Source organism: Zootoca vivipara, chromosome 13 (genome assembly GCF_963506605.1).
Source record: "Zootoca vivipara chromosome 13, rZooViv1.1, whole genome shotgun sequence".
NCBI lineage: Eukaryota > Metazoa > Chordata > Lepidosauria > Squamata > Lacertidae > Zootoca > Zootoca vivipara.
In genome coordinates, this window is record NC_083288.1 from 42384720 (window position 1) to 42400983 (window position 16264).

The 16264-nt window shown below is 48.3% G+C and overlaps 1 protein-coding gene across 2 annotated transcripts in view; it reads left to right on the forward strand.

Annotated features, from left to right (window-relative positions):
• The first annotated feature begins 4838 nt into the window (after positions 1 to 4838).
• Positions 4839 to 16264, forward strand: part of LPCAT4 (lysophosphatidylcholine acyltransferase 4) — a 42032-nt gene continuing 30606 nt past the window's right edge. For both annotated transcript variants that reach the window (XM_035136217.2, XM_035136218.2), the window contains exon 1: positions 4839 to 5145. In XM_035136217.2, the coding sequence (XP_034992108.2) occupies positions 5032 to 5145 (114 nt within the window). In that variant the 5' untranslated portion in view covers positions 4839 to 5031. The remainder of the gene's footprint in view (positions 5146 to 16264) is intronic.

Here is a 16264-nt window from a genome sequence, read left to right on the forward strand (position 1 = left end):
TTAATACTGACCGAAACTCACTTTGTGCATGCTCAGAGACATTTAATTTAAGCTGCTAGACAGGTTGTCCCCTGGCTGAGTACAGTCGCACCTTGGTTCTCAGATGGAATAATGATAATGATAATTTATTTGTACCCCGCCCATCCAGCTGGGTTTCCCCAGCCACTCTGGGTGGCCTCCAACAAACATTAAAATACATTAAAATGTCACAGATTAAACTTCCCTAAACAGGGCTGCCTTTAGGTGTTTTCTAAATGTCAGGTAGTTGTTTATCTCTTTGACCTCTGATTGGGGGGCGTTCCACAGGGCGGGCGCCACTACCGAGAATCCGTTCCAGAAGTCCATTCGACTTCCGAAAACATTCGAAAATCAAGACGATTGGCTGCAGGAGCTCAACCAGAAGCCGCGTCGGGCATTCGGCTTCCAAAAAACGTTCACAAACCGGAACACTCACTTCCAGATTTGCGGCGTTCGGAAGCAAAAGCGTTCGAGTCGCAAGGCATCCGAGAACCAAAGTACGACTGTACTGGTATTGAAAACCAGCTTCAGATCCTTCACTTTCCCTGAGCCATCAGGGTTGGTAAAGCCAAGAATTTGCCCCCTTCTCAGGGAGGAGGAGTGGGCTGGAGAGCCTGGCATTGCGCTTTGTGTAGACTGCAAGGGATTGGCTGTAGGCATGAGGATCACAGGTCCAGCGTCTTAGGATTTAGCCATTAATTAATCAAACATCTCCATCCCCCACCCCCTGTGCTTCTGGGGCTGTGGGTAGGGCTCCCATATGTCCGTAATTTCCTGGATATAGCTTGGATTCATCTGTCGAAAATGGCAGCTGGGCAGAATTTTAGAAAAGCGGGGGGGGGGGAATGTCCGGGAAACCCTGGGTGTATGGCAGTCCATATCAAAAGTTATCAGAAGTATTTATTTTTGGCAATTTGGTTTAAAACTTCGATTTTTGGGAGGAGATTTTGCAAAAAACTTTTGTTTCAGGATTTTCACTTCTTGAGATATTTTGCAAAAACCTTTGTTTCAGGATTTTCACTTTTTGAAATATTCAACTTAGCTGTGGGTGAAAAAGAAGTGGGTAGTAGCAGCAACTACCAGAGAGAAGACTCAACTGCCTACACTGCAGGGTTGTTGTGCAGCAGTTGGGAAAGGAAGGAGGTGTGAGAAGTTCTCCTGAGCATGCGTGCACACACTGCACCTTTGTCACAGTGACAAAGAGGATGGCCTGTGTAGAAGGAGGAAATTCATGTTTAATTTGCATGGCAAGCGACACCTGTTGAATCTTCCCTCTTCTGCACAACTATTAAACGTAAATTAGCAAACTTTTTCAGCAGGGGGCCAGTCCACTGTTCTTCAGACCTTGTGGGGGGCCGGACTATATTTTGGGGGGGAGAGAATGAATTCCTATGCCCCACAAATAACCCAGAGATGCATTTTAAATAAAAGGACACATTCTACTCATGCAAAAACACCAGGCAGGCCCCACAAATAACCAGAGATGCATTTTAAATAAAAGAACACATTCTACTCGTGTAAAAACATGCTGATTCCCAAACCGTCCGCAGGCTGGATTTAGAAGGCGATTGGGCCGCACCTGGCCCCCGGGCCTTAGTTTGGGGACCCTGGTTCAGATCATCAGCCATGCAAGAGGAAGAAAAGCAGGTGGAATGAGGAACAAAGCACCAGACTTTTAGGGTGGACGAAGGGTGTGAACGAAGAGCAGGATATAATTCAGGACCAAAGATCATTAGATCTTTCCCAAGAAACCTGTTTGAACGCTGGGACATTCAGCCAAGGCGCATGTGATGATTTGCATGACCATGTGCTGACCAACATTTACCTTCCCACTGCCCATACAGCACCTCAAGGCAAAAGAGATCAGGGTTTCTTCTGTGTAAAGGACTCAAGTCCAACAGGTGCAGCTTGTAATACAAGTTGCCACTTGCTGGCACTATTTAAAAGTGTGGGGTGACTGGTTCCAGTAATAACTGGTTCCAGGAGATTTTAAGTTAGGGAAAAAATATTATCTAAAATCTGCATCGACTACAGTCTACTTCCGTAAGCAGTGGGATTGTTTCCAGATCTTTTAATTGTGTTATTGTTTGCTTGTTTGCTACTCTAGGCTATTTCATTACATTCAAGACCAAGTCCTAAAACAGCTGCTCAGAATAAAGCCCAGATTTGCTCAAGACACACAAAAAATCTACTTTGTGTAATTTTAAACAGTATCGATCCAGTACACCTGAAGGAGCATCTCCACCCCCATCGTTCTGCCCAGACACTGAGGTCCAGTACCGAGGGCCTTCTGGCAGTTCCCTCACTGCGAGAAGGGAAGTTGCAGGGAACCAGGCAGAGGGCTTCTCGGTAGTGGCGCCCGCCCTGTGGAATGCCCTCCCACCAGATGTCAAAGAGAAAAACAACTACCAGATTTTTAGAAGACATCTGAAGGCAGCCCTGTTTAGGGAAGCCTTTAATGTTTAACATGACTATTGTATTTTAATATTTTGTTGGAAGCCACCCAGAGTGGCTGGGGAAACCCAGCCAGATGGGCGGGGTATAAATAAATAAATAAATAAATAAATAAATAAATAAATATTACTATTATTATTATTATTAACAGCCAACTTTGAATCTCATCAAACTGTCTCAGCCTGAGATACCTCACCTGGAAAATAGGGTTTATAATTGGGGTGATCAGTGAAATTTTGGGGAAGGTGGAGGAACTATAGTTCAGCACTCGTAAAGCTTTTGGGACAACTGCCAGTCACACACAATGTGCTCCCCCCCCCTATGACAACATAGCAACAAACTACCACCCCCCTCCCACATTACTGGGGTACCCAGTAAATTTTTTAAAAAGGCAATTTAAAAACGGAAACACCTGATGCCAGCAAACAATTGCAATATTTAAATGATGTGTTTGTAATATTAACACACACACACTCAGTTCAGAAGCACCCACATTCTTCCCCCATTGCCCTCCTGTTATTTTGCTATCTCCCTTGTGTCACTGCCTAGATTGTAAGCCCCTTGCGGGCAGGGACCTGCTCTCTCATTCTCTGCAAATAATAATGATACAACACAGGGGCAGGGGAACCTATAACCCTACAGTCATTGCTAGATTCCAGTTCACAACAGACCCAGCTAGAAGAGCCATTGGCCGGATCCAGCAGTCTCTTCTTGTGCCCTTATGTAATTGCAGCCTGCTGCAGGCTGTTTGCATCTTTTATTGACTGAAGAATCCTATTATACATGTTGATGCTGCTCCGTGCACAACAACTTTAACCTCATTTCCCCGCCCTTCCTGGTGCCAACAACAACAAGCGCCTCTGCTCATTCCTACCTTACAAGGCTGTGGCAAGGATCAGCAGATAGCTGCAATTAAAAAACCGGCCTCATTACTTGTAAGAGGCATAGTAATGAGCTTCGGTGACACAGCACTCGCAATGGGCACTGAGCAGCCTCATGAAACGTGATGTTTCCAACATATAGACAAACGACTACACTTCCCAAAGTAGAAAGAAGAAAGTAGAGAGAGGAAAAGGAGGGAAATAGCCCTGCAACAAAAAGAGCGGAGAGTGGGGGGGGGGACAGAGAGAGGAGGTTCTGGGTGCGTCTGCATGATTTTTCCCGTGGGGGGGGGGGGCAATGCAAAACATTAAAGTGGGGAAAAGCAGGCTACTTTCTCACATTCACACAAATTGTGGAAAAATAGTGGCTGTACACGGGGTTGGATATAGGTTTGATGAGGCCCCAAGCTATTATTATTATTATTATTAAACATTTATACCCCACCCAACTGGCTGGGTTTCCCCAGCCACTCTGGGCGGCTTCCAACAAATAAAAAAATACATTAAAATCACAGATTAAAAACTTCCCTAAACAGGGGTGCCTTTAGGTGTTTTCTAAAATGTCAGGTAGTTGTTTATCTCCTTGACCTCCAATGGGAGGGCGTACCACAGGGCGGGCGCCACTACCGAGAAGGCTACCGCTTTATATGTCCAGCTGTCCTTTGTCAACAACAAATTGCCGCTCTTTTTTGTGTTGAATATATATTTTGTATGGTAATTTATGGACCGAATAGGTATTGAAAGCCATTTGCACATAACAACAAATGTATTTTATCAAAGTTTTTTTTCTTTAATTTTTTGGGGCCCCAAAGACAGTGGGGCCCTAAGCTATAGTTTGTTTAGCTTATACGTAAACCCGGCACTGTATTGGTTTGTTACATAAAATCAGTTTGATCTAGATATATAATAGCGCGTGTGCATTCTGCCTCATTTTTTGAGGTTCTGCAAATGCTACAACTTTAGTCTTCTCTCTGTGTGGGGGGGGGGGACCTGAGGTTTATCGTTGTGGGGGTGGGGATTGCAAGGACACACTGCTCTGTAGGAGCCCAACTCTTAGGGGGTGAGGTCCCTTTGCCTCCCTCCTCCCCAATAAAGTATTTAATTGCCTCAAAGTTGATGGGCACTGCCATTCAAATAGTGTGCGTGTGCTGCGCCTTGTGGTCGATTACGCGGGGTGGGGCTTACCTTGTCGCCCCCCAATATGTTATACAAGTGAGCACCGCTGCACTGCTCAGACTTTTCTGAGAAGGAGCCAATCGACAGGTGCTTCTCCCTTGCTTAAAACCCATCTTTTCTTCCTAGTTGGAAGATGCAGGTACTAGAGAGAGAAAGAGGGAGGGACTGATGATGGAGAGATGGAGAGATGCTGGAGCCTGCCCCCCCTCTCCCTCCTTCCCTCCCTTCTCCATCCGGCCCCTCCAAAGCGAAAGTCCGTCCCCCAGCGGTGGTGTCGCCGTGACGACCGCGCCGTGGCCCCGCCTTCCCGCTCGCCTCGCATCCTGGCTCCCTCCTGCCGTGGTCCGGTGCCAGGGCGTCCGTCCAGCCGCCCGCCGGTCCCATCCATCCATCCCTCCATCCTTTCCCCCCCATCCTTTCCTCCCTGCCCAGGGCCCCGGGCTCCGGCCGCGGGGACAGCTCCCAGGCTGGAAGAAGGGCAGCCTGGAAGGGGGGTACGGCCATGGAGGAGGGGGCCTCGAGCCGGGCTGCCCCGGAGGAGGACGAGGCTGCCGCCGCCGCCGCCCCCAACCCCTTCGTCCACGAGCTGCAGTTGACCCGCCTGCAGAAAGTCAAGGTGAGCTGCGGCGGCGGCGGGCGAGGGAGGCTCCCCTCACCCAACGCGCGTATTTCCGACGGGGCGGGCGGAGCGCAAGGGCGCGCCCGGGGGAAGGGAACAGCAGGGAGATGTTGCTGGACGTCGTGGGGGGGGGGGAGAGATATGGGGCCGCGGTGGTCGGTCGGTTCTCTCTGGAAATCTGGGGTGCCGTCTAGGAAAGAACGGTCTCCTGTTGGGGATAGGGTTGCTGTGTGGGGTGTTTGTGTTTTCCCCTACGGGGCTCGAAGATGTGGGGTTTTCTCTGAAGTGGCCTTGCTCGGCTGTGGGTCTCCTGGAAGTGAAGGGCGCTTGGAGGGGAGGCCCATGGGCCATCCGAGGGGGCGGGGAAGCGTTTTGGTGGAGTTTTAGTGGTCTTGGCAGGGTTGTTGTTTTAAGACTGCGGGAGATCTGTTCGTGCCTCTGTGCGCTGTCCTGTAGGAACTGCAGCGCATATGGGGGCTGGTGCGATTTCTGTAGGGTTTTCTTGATGGGTCTCGCAGGAAGTCTTCCTTCCCCCTCCCCCAGTTAGCTTTTTATTTTATTTTATGGAGCTTGACATCTTTTGGGGGGGGGGTGATTCTGGAGTTGCGATGCCCTTAGTGGAGCGAGGGGGGCACGATGAGGGGGGTACTATAGGGTTTAAAGGTGATGGCCAGTTGTATAAAAGGGTTTAGTGCAGTCGGCAAGGCATTTCTGGGTGGGGGGGGGATGTGTCAGCGTGTGTGTGCAATGTTTGCCTCCCAGTTTTTTGCAGTTTTGGAGGTTCCAGCAAGGAGTTTACTTTCAGCTGTGTGTGACACTGGGACCCATAGATTGCCGGGGTGTTTTTTTTTTTAAAAAAAGGGGGGGCTACTATAGGCCAATGATGATGATGGATGGGATTCCTCGAGGGACTGGAGTTGTAGCAGGGTGAGACAGCATGGAAGGGGTGTCCCTTATAAGAGGGGCCATACCGGGTCTATGGGACTGGAATAGGTCTAGAAGAAGCACCGAGGGGGTCCAGAAGATCCTAGGGATTCCTCACCAGCAGGATCTCTGCAGAGCCTCTAAGCTGTTGGACAGGCACTGTTTGTTTCAGAGAGGTGGCGGCAGATTCGGGAGTGCTTTATAGGGTCAGGAAAGGGCAAGGGCTTCGTGGGGGCCGCTGCAGTGCATTGTGGGTGATTATGCAGTCCTTAGCGAGCCACAAGGTTGCTGTAGGGTCTGCCCCCTTTCCCCAAACAAGCAGGACAAGTTTTACACATGCAAAAAAGACACACACCCCCAAACCACTGGGGACAAAAAGTGGTAGAATAGAGGATTTCTATATAGAGCAAGTGCATGATGCCTCCTTATGAGGGTCACTGGGGGGGGGGAGTTCCCTCTTGGCTTTTGGAGAAAGGAGATGGGGAAGAACTAAAGTCAAAGTGATGACTCTCTGCTGATCCCCCCCCCTTTTTTTGCTTTAGCCATGCGACATTGTTGAGGGGGGGGGGAGCAGAGGAGAAAAAGGAGGCAGTGGAGAAGGCCGGGAGGCCTATCAAAGCAGGAGTGTTGTGCCTCTTTCCAGGGGTTGCTGCCCCTGGCTCAAATCTTGGTGCAGCCCCATAGCGGGGGGAGGGGAGAAGCCCGTGGTTGGTTTACACCAGTGGTGTGGGCCAAAAAAAGCAATACCACAGATCGAAGGCAGCAGCAACTGATCTCTACTTCCACCCCCACCACAAGCAGCGCTTGCCGTTTGCTGTCTTCCTAGTTCTGCTTCCCTGACTCTGTATTAGCTCTCGCAGTTGTTAAGACTCTCCTTGGCAACAACAACAGGGGCTGTTTAGAGGGGGAGGGCAGGTGCCCCTCTTCCCCACATCCAGCCTTGCTGGCCTTTATTCTTCTTATCGGCCTTGGCATGAAATCCCCCTGCCTGCCCCTTCTCCCCTCCGCACGGTCTTATGCCCATTCCCCAGTATGCAAGCTCCCCCTGCCATCCTGCCCTGCAAATAACTCTTTTATTATTCTATTGCTGAGTCCTCCTCCTCCTTTCCTCCCCCCACCACCCGCCTGCCGCCTGGTGCTAAATATTCCCATTTGTGCTTGTCAGCTGGGCAGATTTAAACTGAATTTTTCAGTTCCCATAGCGCTGAGAGTGCAGAGATACGATTCCCAAATTATATGTATAAACACACACACATATCTATATATAAACCACGAAACATACATACATAAACAAACACACACACTTCCATTTCTTTCACTGTAGCTTGGAATCGTAGAGTTGGAAGGGCCCTCGAGAATCATCTAGTTCAACCCCCTGCAATTCAGGACTCTTCTGCCCAACATGGGGCTCAAACCCACGACCCTGAGGCTAAGAGCCTCATGCTCTACTGACAGAGCTATCCTTCCCAGCTTAAGGCAGGGGAGGGGAACCTGAGGCCCCTGTGAGTCGAATATGGCCCTTGAGAATTTTGTGGCCCCAACTTCACACCCTGAGGGTTTATGTCAGGGCAGAACAAGCCCTTGATCTCTGTTAATTCCACTTGCTTGTCCGGATGGGAGATAAGAGAAGCATTTGTTTGTAGAAATCTGCCTAAGGAAGGGCAGTAATATTTACACTTGTCGCCCCCACTCACTTTTGCTTCTGTCCCTGCCTGCCCGCCCAGTGGCTTGGGTCCTTCATGTTGAAAAGAGGTTCCCCCACCCAGCTTAAGGGCTTGGGGTGCAGAAGAAAAAGAGATACTTGCTGTAGGACAGGGGTCAGCAAACTTTTTCAGCAGGGGGCCGGTCCACTGTCCCTCAGACCTTGTGGGGGGCGGACTATATTTATATATATATATTGGGGGGGATGAACGAATTCCTATGCCCCACAAATAACCCAGAGATGCATTTTAAATAAAAGTACATATTGTTGTTGTTTAGTCGTTTAGTCGTGTCCAACTCTTCGTGACCCCATGGACCATAGCACGCCAGGCACTCCTGTCTTCCACTGCCTCCCGCAGTTTGGTCAAACTCATGTTCGTAGCTTCGAGAACACTGCCCAACCATCTCGTCCTCTGTCGTCCCCTTTCTCCTTGTGCCCTCCATCTTTCCCAACATCAAGGTCTTTTCCAAGGATTCTTCTCTTCTCATGAGGTGGCCAAAGTATTGGAGCCTCAGCTTCATGATCTGTCCTTCCAGTGAGCAGCCAGGGCTGATTTCCTTCAGAATGGATAGGTTTGATCTTCTTGCAGTCCATGGGACTCTCAAGAGTCTCCTCCAGCACCATAATTCAAAAGCATCAATTACATAATTCAAAAGCATCAAGTACATATTATACTCATGTAAACACACCAAGCAGGCCCCACAAATAACCAGAGGTGCATTTTAAATAAAATGACACATTCTACTCATGTAAAAACACACTGATTTCCGGACTGTCTGTGGGCCAGGTTTAGAAGGCGATTGGGCCGGATCCGGCCCCCAGGCCTTTGTTTGCCTACCCATGCTGTAGGAAGACATGGTAGCCCAGTGGCGGAAAATATGGTTACATGCAGAAGGCAACAGGGTCATAGCTGCTAAGTTATCCCTTTTTTTAGGGGTTTTCCCTTATGCTGAATAGGCTTCCTCGCGAGAAAAGGGAAAACTTGGCAGCTATGAACAGGGTCAACCTTTGGCATCTTCAGGTTAGATGGGGGTGAGCAGGGGGACTCCCAGTCTTACACCGAAGAGCCACTGCCAGTCAGTGTAGGCTGGATGGAGTTTGATGGACCAATGTCCTGACTCAGAGTAATCATGTTTCCTGCGTCGTTCTTATGCACCTATATTCTATGTGTTTACAAAATTTGCAAATAGGTAGGAAGGCAGTTCCCTGCCCTAAGGCCAGCAATGCAGAACAGCCATCTCTAGCCAGATGTTTTGGACCATTGGTCTTCAGCTGTTGTGTTGGGACCAGTGTTCGAAATTTGACAGGTGCATTTTGCCCCTTGGCTATCGGCCGCTTGAGACCAAGTGAGGGATGGTCCAGGTGCCAGGATGTCTTCTGACGTCTCCAACATCTGGAGGTGCATGCCTGGGGATCCTTGGGTCTTGGCTGTTTCCGCACACTAGCAACGCATCCTGTAGAATTCTATTTGTTATATTTCATCTGCACCATCAGAATGAATTTCAGGAACCAAAAAGTCGCATTGAAAAATACGACCTTTGAGCACTCTGGCACAAAAATGACAACTAGGCAATCCATGTTGGCGACCGTAATCCTGGTTTAGGGAGCCATTTGGCACCTAGCTTATATATTTGAATTTCTAACACTGGTTGGGACCCGCTACTGGGGCCAACTCAAGGCCTGATCTAAGATGAACGGCAAAAAAGGAGAATTTGGTTTGAAAATGCTTAAAACTACTGTTTTTGGACTGCAACACCCACCAACCTTGACCATTAGACATGCTGCTCAGAGTCTGGTGGGAATTGTAGTCCCAAACATTTTGAGTGGGGGCAAGTTGGGGAAGACTGATCTGAGGTGCGGCAGACAGAAATCAGTAGAAGAAGGGACAGAAAATGGAGGGACAATGTGTCATTATTTCAGTTCCCAGTTATTTGGCTTAAATTACAGTTGGATATTCCTGCCAACCTAGCAGTTTGAAAGCATGCAGTGCAAGTAGATAAATAGGTACCGCTCCGGCGGGAAGGTAAACGGCGTTTCCGTGCGCTGCTCTGGTTTGCCTTAAGCGGCTTTGTCATGCTGGCCACATGACCCGGAAGCTGTATGCCGGCTCCCTCGGCCAGTAAAGCGAGATGAGTGCCACAACCCCAGAGTCGTCCGCGACTGGACTTAATGGTCAGGGGTCCCTTTACCTTTACCTTTACAATTGGGTATGAGGATTAGGAGGTTGTGAGAAAAGCTTCCTGGAAAAAGTGGAATTTTTGCGGTGGAATTTGATGGATTATAGAGTCCAAAATATAACTGAAATGGCAGGTGCGTAAGGAATGCACACAGTCGTTCATGGCTAATCTCAACCGGATCAGACCCCACTAGTGCATATGGGGCGGAAAACCACCGTCCCAACTTCATATTGCGCATCAGTGGGGTCTGAGCAACTATCTAGGAAAGTGATCTTGGGGTCATGGAGATCGGGCAATGAGTGCAGCAGCGAAAAGGGCAAATTCCCTGCTCTGGGATTATTAGAGCAGGGAAAGATCTGAAAATAAAACAGGTGGTATTGTAATGCATTTATACAGGCCAACCACATTTGGAACACTGCTAGAACAGGGGGACAGAAATTATCAAAGCTGGGTGGGGGAGAGATGGACAGAAAGAGAGACAGACAGAGAGTGAGCACATCGTTCCATACAGAAAAGGTAAAGCATTGGGGCTTTTGCATTAGGAAAAAATGACTCAGGGGAAAGGAAATGGCAATGTTAAGATTTCTAAGAGAGATAGAGTGGCCTGGTTTTCAGAGGGCCTTCCTCTAGCTCAGCCTTCCCCAGCTAGCACCTTCCTGATGTTGTGGGATTTCCAACTCCCATCAGCCTCAGCTAATGTGGCCAGTGAGCAGGGATGGTGGGAGCTGCAATCGATCAATACCTGGAGGGCACCAGGTTTGGGGCAGGCTGCTTTCTTTGCAAGATGCCAACCTGGTCCAAGCCTGGATTGAAGATCCTTAAAGAAGTGAGAGTAGGAGAAGCTTTGGCACTGCCCATCAGCAGCGAGCACCAAACAGCAGACTCATGCAGGTCACGTGGTCATAGGGTTTCCCCCTTCCTCTTTCACCCAATAAAGTTAGTGGGCAGCAGAATTGGGACAAACACCTTGCACAACACCTGAATTGTTTTTGTGGAACTCCCTGCTGTTCTGGAACCGCCTTAAAAGGGGAGGATGCAAATTTGTTGAGGAGGGTTGGTCAGCCAAAAGCTGCTAGCCAGGATGGCTAAATGGAGACTTCATGTTCGAAGGCAGTCTACCTCCGAATACCTATTCCAAGGGAGACAAACAACAGGAAGGGAACCATTGCCTTCCATGTCCTGACTGGGAGTCACTGGGTTGGTTCCAGATTTAGTTGTGTTCAGAGTAGACCCATTGAAATCAGTTGCCCTCTCCAACTATAGGTGCAGTACCATGGCATGACAAGGACCATGGCTAAGTGGTGGAGAATCTGCTTTGTATTACTACGTTCCCAGGTTCGATCCGTGGCATCCCTGGCTGAGAGACAGCCCTGTCTAAAATCCTGGGCAGCTGCTACCAGCCAGTGTAGACAGTACTGAGCTAGATATACCAGTGGTTGAAAGAAAGCTTCATTTAATTTCAGCGGGTTGACACTAAAAATGATAAGATGTGGATCCACCCCACTGTTGGAAAAGGACGCTGGACTGGCTCCTGAGCCTGATCCAGCCCGTCTCTCCTTCTGGCCTTCACTTCTCGCCTGCTTCATCCTGGGAGTTTTGATTTAATTTCCAAAATGAACAGCTGCTGGGATGCCGGTTTGCCTGGGAGCCATTTATTGTGTGACCTGGAAGGTCCTGTTTCGTTCTAAATCCTCAATCTGTCAGTCCTTCCTGTGGATGCTGCTCAGCACTGAAGGGTAGCAGGGCGGGGACTGAATTAAATCGGCGATTTAGATCATGATTCAAATCACTAAATGGGGGAAAAGCTGGTTTAAATCAAGTTTTCCAGCAGTAATCCATATATATCCTTATTTTTTTTAAAAAAAATTATGATGCATATTGATTGGTTAATCTAATCCCTAAAGCCCGTTGACAGTTAAATATGCAGGTGTAATTGCAAGGAGAAGGTGAATTGACAGAGAGCAGACTTCCTCTTTCATTTCTCCCATATTGAGTCACACTCCTGCTATGGAAACCAAAACCAGAGTAGCTAAGCCATAAAAAAAAAAATTCTCCCAGTAGCTTTTGTCTGTTTTGAGACAAAGGGCCCAAAATCAAGGTGAGAGCGGTTTGTTTTATGCTTTCAGAAGACATAAAGGAAACGTCCTTGTTTGCTTACGGGGAGTAAATATTCACAATCTGAGAACTGAGCAAATTGCAGGATTCTGGCTGACGGACATTTTTTTAAAAATGGGAGCATGCAAGTTCCGCCCGGGCAGGAAATATCTCCCAGTGCCGGAAGGTGCAATGATTTGTGAGTCCCCAGGATCAAGCCCATGATAACAACGCCCTATGTGATCAGTTCCTACCATATTTAGAGTGCTTGATCTCAAGCCTGGGCAGTGTGCTCACACCCACACTATGTACCGTATTTAAAGCACATGGCTTCCCACAAATGAACCCTGGGAACTGTAGTTTGTTGGGGGCAGCGGGAAGTGCAGCTTTGTGGGTGCATACTATATTTCCCAAGATTGCTTGAGAGAAGCCGTGTCTGTTAGTGTGCTATGAATGCGCCTTAAATGGTGTGGATGGTTAGTTACGGAAGTTCAGGGAGGAATATTTATTTTACTGTGCATCTTCCTTCTGGCAGTAAGAGCTGTTCAACAGTGGAACAGTCTCTCTCAGGAGGTTGTGGACTCTCTTTCCCTTCCAACCCTGCAATTCTAAGTCTATTATTCCTGCAGCCCTGAAACGCCATTCTGGAGGGTCTGGGGAGCTCATGATTTGAGTGGGGTGGGGGAAAGATCAGAAACCAGGAAGACCAGGTGTTCTTAAAAGACTGGAATACCTTTTTAATTTATTTGAGAGCAGGGCCGTCTTAAGTGTATCGAGCTCCGTGGCGTGACAATCCCTCCGCACCTCTTGCGCTCTGCCGGGCAGGGCCAGGCGCAGCAGGCCGCCCGAGGGCGTGGCGCGACAGGCAGGGATGCTGCGAGCTGTACTCCGCCTCCACCTGCTCAGCCAAAGCAGCAGCTGCCCCGACAGAAGGTTTGCCGACAGAGCATTGTGGGGCAGCGCCTGCCCACACTCCTTCAAGTCACAGCGAGCACAGTCAGCCGCCGCCGCCTCGCTTCAGCCACCGCTGCCGGGAAAGGGGCGAGGCGGAGGCGCGGGCAGCTCCATGTGCCTCCTTGATGCGCCCCCTGCTGGGCAGGCGCACTGGCGCACCGTGCCAGTCAGCCCAATGGGAAGGACGGCCCTGTTTGAGAGACCCCTGTAAACAGTTGAAATCATTGGCAGGAATACTGTACAATGACACTTGGATACTAAAGTGGATACTATGATCATAGTTACAGAAAAAGGAGTAAAATTTAGACATGGAACCCATGGAGGGAAGGAAGGAGGTCTGAAGGTTCAAAAGAACCCTTTTTTAAATTTTGAAATAGTTATGCTTGTTGTGCGCAACCTCTATGTAAAACTAATTTTTAAAAACAAAATAAAAAAATTCCTTCCAGCAGCACCTTAGAGACCAACTAAGTTTGTCATTGGTATGAGCTTTTGTGTGCATGCACACTTCTTCAGATACCAATATTAAAAAAAAAATGAATTGGGTGGGATGGGGATCAAGATTTCTGTGGCAGGCCAGGATCAGAGGAGGCAAGGAAATTTGCTTCCTCAAACTTCCTTAACTTATTTTGCCACCCAAGCCTGATTTTGGACCAATTTCTCCCTAAGCAGCAATCACCATGCCATACCCCTCCCACATTGTTCAAGAGGGCCCAGCCCTATAGTGGGCTGGAAGGGAGGGGAAAACTTATTTAACTTAATGTCTCTTAGAATCCAAGCCATTCCCCACCCCGCCCCCCACATTGCTCTTTATTGCACCCTTTTGCCCAGTGGCCTGATTTGGACATGGATTCATAGCTTGCTAAGCCATTGTTGAGCAGCTGGGAGTGAGCTCTCCCTTTGTCCCTCAACTCACCTCCTCTGTGGCAGCATGCTGATCCTCCTTGGCATAAAAACTACAGTTTCCTCTTATGTCCAAAATGGGGAACTGGGGTTTAGGTTGTGATTCTTATTTTTACTTACCTGGAATAAGTCCCATAGGATTGGGCTGTGAATGCATGTTTACAGCTCGTCCAGGTGAGCATTCCTCCCAGTTTGTTCACACAAAGATTATATTCCATCTTTACTGATAAGTTTGCAGGGCGGTTATACAACAGTGAACACTGGTCCTGAATTGCCCTCATTTGCTTGTGGGGTGCTCTTCCCTTTCGTCATTCATGGACCCCACACTTTTCCATGCATTTCGCTGTCGCTTTCCAAACACCACAGAGTCTGTTTCATTTTTTCAAAAAGTGAATTTGTTCCACTAAGACGACAGGGCCCTTTAACCCACTTTCATTACCTTGGCCTAAATTTTCGGTTTGCGTGTGAATCCCTCCCACAAAATAGCAACAGTCCAAAGGGACTCATCGTCTCTGGTATGAGAACATCGCCTGTGCTCCTGCTGCCTTTGATCTTGGCCCAGGCGTGGCTTTGACTACGCATCTGCCCTTGGCCCATGGACTAAAATGCAACTGCTCCTACCTGTTTGCTGCCTGGCTGCCTGGCCTCTTGCTAAGGCCCGAGGGAGGTTTTGCCATTGCTTGCATCTCTCATCCTGTGGCGGTGAGTTCCATCTGTGAACTCTGTGATGTGTTAGGAAATATGTCCTTTCTTCCGTCTCAAAGCTCCCGCTAGTGAGTTTCATTGGATGGTTCCTGATTGGTTGGTTTATTTAGACAATTTATATACCGCTTAAACACAGCCATCTCTCGGCAGCATACAGGGAGTGCCATACAATACAAATAAAAACCTGTCAAATCTATAAAATCAGAATTTGGTTTAATATGCCCACTGGACTGGGGTGGTGGTGTTAAGGTTTTGTTTGCTTTTGTTTATTTCTTAATTAATGGGTGTGAAAATAATGATAATGATAATAATTATTTATTTATACCCCGCCCATCTGGCTGGGCTTCCCCTGCCACTCTGGGCGGCTTCCAACAAACATTAAAATACATCAAATATCACAGATTAAAAACTTCCCTAAAATAATAATTATTATTATTGCTTTGTTTATTATTTGAATATGGAGTATGGAGGTTTCATTTTAAATTGATGTTAAAAGGTAAAAGGACCCCTGACAATTAAGTCCAGTCGCAAATGACTCTGGGGTTGCGGCACTCATCTCGCTTTAAAGGCCGAGGGAGCCGGTGTTTGTCCACAGACAGTTTTTCCGGGTCATGTGGCCAGCATGACTAAGCCGCTTCTGGCGAACCAGAACAGCACACGGAAATGCCGTTTGCCTTCCTGCCAGAGCAGTACCTATTTATTTACTTGCACTGTGTGCTTTCGAACTGCTAGGTTGGCAGGAGCTGGGACCCCGTTGTGGGGATTCAAACCGCCGACCTTTTGATCGGCAAGCCCAAGCGGCACAGTGGTTTAACCCACAGCGCCACCCGAGTCCTAAATTGATGTTACGTTATATGAAACATTAAACCCCCTTTCCCCCCTAAGATACTGTATGTCTTTTTTCTTTTCTTGCTTTATCTTCTGACGGTAGTTGCCTTTGGGTTACAAGCAACTAATAAGTCGAATGAATGAATGAATGGGATTTCTCAAAAAAGTTTTCAGTAGATGCTGGAACTTCAACAGGCCTGCCAGGGAAGGCAATGCTGAATGCTCATTCTAGCATTTTGAAGGAGAGAGAAAATGGTCAGTGTGGTGTAGTGGTTAAGAGCGGTAGACTCGTAATCTGGGGAACCGGGTTCGTGTCTCCGCTCCTCCACTTGCAGCTGCTGGGTGACCTTGGGCTAGTCACACTTCTCTGAAGTCTCTCAGCCCCCACTCACCTCACAGAGTGTTTGTTGTGGGGGAGGAAGGGAAAGGAGATTGTTAGCCGCTTTGAGACTCCTTCGGGTAGTGAAAAAGCGGGATATCAAATCCAAACTCTCTTCTCTCTCTCTCTCTCTCTCTCTCTCTCTCTCTCTCTCTCTCTCTCTCTCTCTCTCTCTCTCTCTTGTTTCCCATTCCTGCCTTGCACATGTGGGGTGGAGGGGGAAGAAAACCACTTCAAAACAAAGGAATGTAGTAGCTTAAACCTGCTTGACTCACATCCTATTCTCCCTCCCCTTCTTGACCTCTCTGCAATCTAAACAGGTCCCTGAGCCATTGTCCCAACCCACATTCACAGTTAACTGCTGCCTTTTTTTAAAAAAAAAATTCTTCTTTGGGATGTGTGCAGTGCCGGAAGGCATGAAATGAGACCTTATTTACCACCGGGGAGAAGCTG